At 35.8% G+C, this 6,996-nt stretch overlaps 1 protein-coding gene across 1 annotated transcript; it reads left to right on the top strand.

Moving 5' to 3' along the window:
* Positions 1-4,740: 4,740 nt before the first annotated feature.
* Positions 4,741-6,616, top strand: LOC105038690 (auxin-responsive protein IAA25). The gene is made up of 4 exons (XM_029261931.2): positions 4,741-4,933; positions 5,995-6,112; positions 6,242-6,303; positions 6,388-6,616. Exons 1-4 carry the CDS (start codon positions 4,741-4,743, stop codon positions 6,417-6,419), a joined length of 405 nt encoding a protein of 134 aa, XP_029117764.1. The 3' UTR covers positions 6,420-6,616.
* Positions 6,617-6,996: the final 380 nt, after the last annotated feature.

Consider the following 6,996-nt stretch of genomic DNA (forward strand, 5'->3'; position numbering starts at 1 on the left):
AAAATCCTGAGGATCCAGGTAAGTCCAATCAAATCCTTCTCAGAGAATCCGTTGCCGCTCTTTTATTTTCTACTTTTCTGACTGAAGCATTGGAGGGTCCTCGCTGGAGCCACACCTTCGGTTTGGGACTTATTTTGTAGGTCACTCCAGCACTGGCATCCCTGCATGAGGATCAGATATCCATCATCCGACCTCAATCAATTTCAGTAGCAACAACCATCACTACTATTATCTCCTCCACCATATCACTACCATTATCATTATTGTCACTTTTATTATATTGCCACCGGACCTACCACCAAAACCACTAACATTACTGTCTTCAGTATTTACTTTCCAACTATTATCATCTTTACCACGGTGGTCATACTTGTTTTTTAAAAAATTAGAAAAAAAATAGAGAATTTCTGCATGCATGATCAGACATGCTGATCTGCCTAATTATGTTTAGTGATTTTGCTGTTGTTTGTACTTAATTAAAGCATGGTTAGGTTTGCATTGAGTGATAAGATTATGCTTGTCAAAGGGCAATCGTTAGATGGATGCAGTTGGATAATTTATTAACTTACATAAATGGATTTTGATTTTCTGATTAGAAGTGAAAGGATGTGATGAGCTGGATACAAATGAGAACTCAGGTGAATACAGGGCACAAGTACATCCTAACAAGGCAATGAGTGTATTTAAGCATACTCTTATAGAACGCCAATATCAAAGATGGCAACAGATCCGGTATAGAATGGATAAATTAATATCTATATCCATCGGGTAATTAAAGATACTATATCCATTTCTGTCTTGGGTTAGGTCGGATCAAGTAAAGATACCATTCGAATCAGATCGGATAGATAAAAAGAATCAGATCAGATCGAGTCGGATTGAGTAATGAACTCATCATGTAAATATTATAAAATAATTATAATATTGAAAGAAGAATTTGAATTAAAGTTATATCGGATCGAGTTTTATATGAGATATATCATTATTCGTATCTGACCAAAATCTGTTTCAAATATTTTTTTCTAAAATATACATCTGCTCCAGGTTCTAACTGGATCAGATAAAACCAGTTTCATTTGGATCAGATCGGATTAGGTACCTGATAGGATGGCTGAAATTGCCATCCCTACCCAACATAGGTCCCACACATAATTTTAATTTGATGTGGCATGAGCCGTCGGTGTACATTGGATGCATTTAGCTCCCTCAATTTTGTGAATCATGGAGCACCACAGCACTTGTACGGTGCCTTGTGGTTTGGAGGAACTTGGGTTCAAAACGATTTAGTCTCGCTCATGATGGGGTGTGCTTTTTTTTTTTTTTGATACAAACGGACAATCACACTACTCTGATGTGAGTACAATCTAGAAAGTCAGCATATAAAATATCGTGAAGTACCCGTGGGCACACATCTCCATGGCATCATGATCAATCTTCGATGTGATCGGCAATAAATGATACTATCTAATTCGCGGCGATGTTTGCCTCTCGATAGATGTAATGCACAGCCTTTGCAGAAAAATGGCTAAGGGACTCCTAGATATCATGGAGCAGTGGGGAAGCTCCCATCCACTTCGTATCATCTCGTATGCAGCCAATGACTATAATAGAGTTGCCCCCCACGAAAATGCTCTCCATATGTAGCTCCCATCGTGTGCAAGAGATGCCCACCTAGGCTGCCTAGAGCTCTGCTCCTGGGACCAATGGATCGACTAGGTGTGAGCCTCCAGCAGTCAGGAGTCTATCGTCCGAGCTCCAGATGATGTAGTCTGCACCACCTCTGCTATTCCTAACACTACCGTCGAAGTTGATCTTGACAAACCTCGAGGGGAGAGGCTCCCAAGCAATGAAAAGAATTCTCTAGGTCACTGCAAGTGCAGTAGGGGAGCTCCAAAGACTCGGGGTGGCAAAGGACTGTCCAGCAGTGTCAAATCGGAAATACTCCTCAGCAAGGTAACAGGCTCTCTCCAACACCTGATGCATAGGCACTATCTTGGCATCGAAAACTAAGGTATTCCTAGTTAACCAGATCTGATAAGCAATATACGCCATCCTGCCACTGACGGTCTGATCCTTTATCGTGCATCGACGGATCATGTCCAAAAATGAGGAAAGTCAGGAATCAATCATAGCTCCCTAGGGTTGGGCTCCTGCCACCTCTCAGATCAAGTATGCCCGCAGATAAGGAAGCAAGGCATGCTCAGTCATCTCGTTCTCTAAACCACAGATCGGATAGGCAATCTGAGCTCCATGCCTTTGTCTTTGAGAAGTGCCCACATCAGAAGCCGATTCTAAGCAATCTTTCAGAGGAAGAGTCTGACCCTAGGATGCGCCACCACCCATCAGATTCAAGCAGCATCGATCCTCCGCTCTAGAGCAGACATGCACAATGCAATAAGATCTCTGGTAGGGACGTTGAAGCAGCATGACCAGTCCCACACCCTCAAATCATGACTCTGATATAGGGGGATGGGTATAGCAAGGATCCTATTAGCAAGCTAGCCACCAAAGAGACGATTGATATCTTGGACCCTCCAGCACCTGCCGTCGATAGTAATCAACTCACGGACCCGTATGCCATTCACCGGGCACCACAACACCTGTAAATGAGTCGAGGTGGGTGCAATTCATGGGGCTAAATAAATGGTGTTATTGTGATTTATATATTGTGCCATCAGATCAGGCTAGAATCCAACAATTTGGGCTAGTTTCATATCAAAAATTTTGGTTTGGGCTTTATATACATGTTGTTCAATTAGGAGAAAAATGTGTCATAAAGAGGGATAAAGAAGAAACATAACCCTTTATTAGCTTTCATATTTGGCTTCTTAAAGGTAAATGGACATCAATTATTCAAAAAACAGGTGAAGGGATTTAAAAATGAGACCAAGGTGAGAATGTGCAAGAGATTGTGAAGTCCACTTAAAGTTGATTAATCATAACTAGTTTTGATTAATCTTTTATACAAATGTACAGCCTACAAATTTAATTAATCATAACCAGTTTTGTGCAAGCCCAATAAAAACCTTACCAACACATTCCAGCTACTCATAGCTGAATCAATATGGCAATTTTAGTATGATTTAATGTGTATGAATTATAAACAAAACTATAAATAATATAAATATAAATATAATGCTCACGCCATTAACACACTACAAGTAACCTATTGTTAGCTAAATATTTTTGGACACCTCCTTTTTTCCCTTCAATTTTAAAGAGAAAGGAGCACACATCAGGTCGTAATGCAAGTTGAAATATGGATTCAGATTAGCATAAGGATTTTAGGATAACAGAGTATGAACTCATCACTCCCATTAACAATAGTTTATATAATCATTTGTCGAGCCATCTCGAGTGTATCTATGATTTTAATTGGAAATACGTGGTCATCAATAATAGGTTGGTCATACCACGGCATGCTTAACCTTGAGTTGAAGGCAGCTTGGCTTGGTCTCGGAGCTGCAGTGGACATTTATCATCTAATAAGATTGTTTTGGAGGGGTAATTCGAAGACTGTGATCTCCTGAATTAAAAGACATCCGGATCTAAAAAGCATCACTTATCTTCGAAGCACCATGTCAAACTTCAGTTGCCACCATGTGTACCGTGAGGCAAATCAAGTTGCCGATTCTCTTGCAAATCTCGGCAGTGCTGGTTCTGAGGCTGCGGTGTGGCCTACAGAAGTACCGTCATCTATGAATCACTTGTTAATGGCTGATGTAGGGGGAATTTTGTTCGATAGACTTCAGTGGTTAAAAAAATGGTCTATGTTTTCCGCATTTAAATGGGTTGGGCTAGCAGGCCCATAATAAAATGGGTCAGTAATGGGCCGAGAATGGAACCATAGTGCATAGCCAAAGCATCCCAGCAATCAATTCAGTTGGTTCTCCATTTCCCCTTCCACGCCCACAAGTTTTGGTACTCTCCTAGGTGTCAACCAAATGCAATGAACCCTTTCTGCAAAATGCCAGATGTACAATGAAATCCTGGCTGCATAACCTGTTAGGATTCACTCAATAAGCAAGGTTTGTAGTGACATCTTTGCAAAGAACCTGCACTGAAGAAAAGCCTAGGTCAAGTTTTCACTATTCCCTTGTCCCTGTACATTGCTCCTTCCAAAAATGTTAGTGACTATTAATGTAGAAAATATAACAGTCATTATTACCCCATTCAGTCTATAATTATATTTTGAGAATACATAGCATCTATCAAAAGGATTATTATTAACTCTCATGATAGAAAATAACAGGAAGATGGTTAGATAACGATGTTATCCAAAACTGGGTTATTACAATCCAATCCTTCTTGAATTCAAAAAAAAAAAAAAAGAAGGATTTTCTAGCATAAGTATGGATTGCCTCACATTATCTCTTATTGGTATTTGGCAATTCAATCCTCTCTAATTCCACGGGCTCTCCTATATAAGTCCACCAAATCCTACCATTTTTCTTCGCTTCCATCACCTTCCACAAGGTCTAAAAATCTCCTCTCATGTCCACTAATGAAAAATCATCTACCTTTTCTCTTTATTGTTTCGATTGTGTAAATTATTGTTTTTTAAAAGACTAATTTTTTGAATTATTGTCGTTATGCCTACTTGATATCTTAATTAGATTTTGATTGTGCTGATTGTTGGACAAAGCTACGTGTCAGTCACCTTCTTCCTTAGTTGTTGGTTGGTCTTCGGTCCGTGCTTTCCGGAGAAAGTCAGTAGACCTGCAGCCGTTGAAACCTAAGATGGACGGTGAAAAGAATGCGAAGCCGATGGGGACGGAGGATATAACCAATAAAACTGGAGTAAAACCTACGATGTTTGTGAAAGTAAATATGGAAGGATATTGTGTTGGAAGAAAGATCGACTTGATGGCTCATGATAGCTATGAATCTCTCTATCATGCCATCAAAAATTTATTCTACAACTTTCTCTCTAGTAAGTAAGATAGAATTTAATTAAGATTTTGGCATCTTACATTTGGATTCCTTTGATAAAAATTATATTCTTCCATTTATTTCACGGTTCCTTGGTATTGTTAAAAATTAATTGTGCATTTCTTTTGTGCATCTTATTGTTTCATTTGCCTTTCATTATGTTTTTCCTTTCAACAATCTTTTACTTTGCTCCCTTTTGAAACCTTAAATCAATTTGAAAATTTTTGCATAGTATTTTCTATTATACGATTACTTGGAAATTTAATCTAATTATGCATATAAATGTATACATACTTTTCTAACTATGGATGGCTCATATATTTATTAATTTTATATATGAATTCTATTGATATGCTCTAGTTTTTATGAAATAAAATTGCTAGTATACTTCATAGGTGTTATCCAATTTCTTTTCTGTATATTCCTTGATTGTAGCATTATAAAGTTATTTTTATAAATTTTTAAAAGATCATTTAGTGCTTTGTTACAAGAGCATCCACTTTCTTTATTTTTTTTTCATTAAAAAGTTATATCATTTTTTATTTCATTTATTTATGTGATTAGCTTGTTGCGTTTATCTTTTTGTTTGCCTGTAGTCTCAAGAAAAATTTTATTTATCATGTATTTGATTTTTTTAATCCTCCCATATTGATGCATTTCTTTGCTTTCCATTATCATTTTAATCCATTTGTTGATTTAATTTACATGATAAAATCATTGTATTTCGCTATACTTCATGAATCAAACAATTATATAATAAGTTTCTTATATTTTATAAACTAATATGAGTTTTCATGTAATTATTAGTCTAAATAGGTGCGACTAACTAACAAAGTAGGTTAATCTGCATCTCTTTGGTCTTAGTATTCTAATTCTCTAAATCTTTATATCTATAAAATTTTCTTTTTTGATGCAAATCTTGATTAGGAATAAGAAACTTATTTTGAATAGTATTCTTGTCATCTTAATTTTCATTTTCATAATATGTTTAATGTGTATATAAGCTAAATGTGATAATGTTCAATCCTTTTTATTTAAATAGATATATTTCTTTATTTTTAGTTAATTACTCCAATAACTCGGATGAAGAAGAACAAGATAAAGCAACCTCTTCTGATTTTGTTCTCGTTTATGAAGATCATGAAGGTGATAGAATGATCGTGGGAGATGTTCCATGGGAGTATGAATCTTTTGCTTTATTTTATTATTTATTATTTTCGATTCCTATATAGTTTCAAGAAAAATGAAATGGTTTTTTATATTTTAAGATATGTTAGTTAAAAAAAATAATATGAAAAAGAAATTGCAGGTTATTCCTTGCCTCTGTGAAAAGGCTGTATATTGCCTATAATCCTAGTGCACAAAGGAAAGGTATGGTTGTATGCAAATTAAAAAAAAAAAAATTTCTAAAATTTTTCATTTTTGTACTAATTGTATTCTTATATAAATCTGCAGCCGATAAAGAAGTAGCTGGAGATCAAAACTAAGCAAGTAAAAGACTAAAACAAAGCGAAGAGAGAAAGGAAGCAGTGTATTCTAAACAATTTTCTCGCTCATTTTGTTATGTGGCTTTCTTTATCTTTGGTTAGTCGGAAGTGAGGGGCTAATAATGTAATTCTATCAGTTTGTGATGTGTATCTAGCGCTGAGACATGGAGGCCTTGGTTGATGCAATCAAACAAATATGTGCCAATCTAGACTTCAATAATAAATTAAGCTTCAATTAGCAATAATGCTTGGCCAATATACGACAATTGACCTTAATGCCATTATTAGCTTGAATTGTGAGCATTCTATTAATTTTATTTAAAACTTTTGTTACAAATCCCAAAACGCTGTATTATTGTGTCTGTCCATTACAATACTCTGTCATCATTTCACTCCTTTTGTTCCATTTTCTGGAATCAAATTGTGTGAAAATATATTGTTTGTTGTGACTCAAGAAAACAAGCTAATTAATGTTGATTTATTATCTGAAAAAGATTGCTAATAGATGTGACGAGTCTGGTATAATATTTGAGATTAAAAAAAAAAAAAAAAAAAAACTATAAACAACATCCAGAAG

Source organism: Elaeis guineensis, chromosome 1 (genome assembly GCF_000442705.2).
Source record: "Elaeis guineensis isolate ETL-2024a chromosome 1, EG11, whole genome shotgun sequence".
NCBI lineage: Eukaryota > Viridiplantae > Streptophyta > Magnoliopsida > Arecales > Arecaceae > Elaeis > Elaeis guineensis.

Excerpts from the sequence above, each read along its gene's own strand:
- LOC105038690 (XM_029261931.2), top strand. The coding sequence starts at position 4,741 with ATGGACGGTGAAAAGAATGCGAAGCCGATGGGGACGGAGGATATAACC. Across the intron at positions 4,934-5,994 it reads ATTCTACAACTTTCTCTCTA|TTAATTACTCCAATAACTCG; the intron begins GTAAGTAAGATA and ends CTTTATTTTTAG. Across the intron at positions 6,304-6,387 it reads TCCTAGTGCACAAAGGAAAG|CCGATAAAGAAGTAGCTGGA; the intron begins GTATGGTTGTAT and ends ATAAATCTGCAG.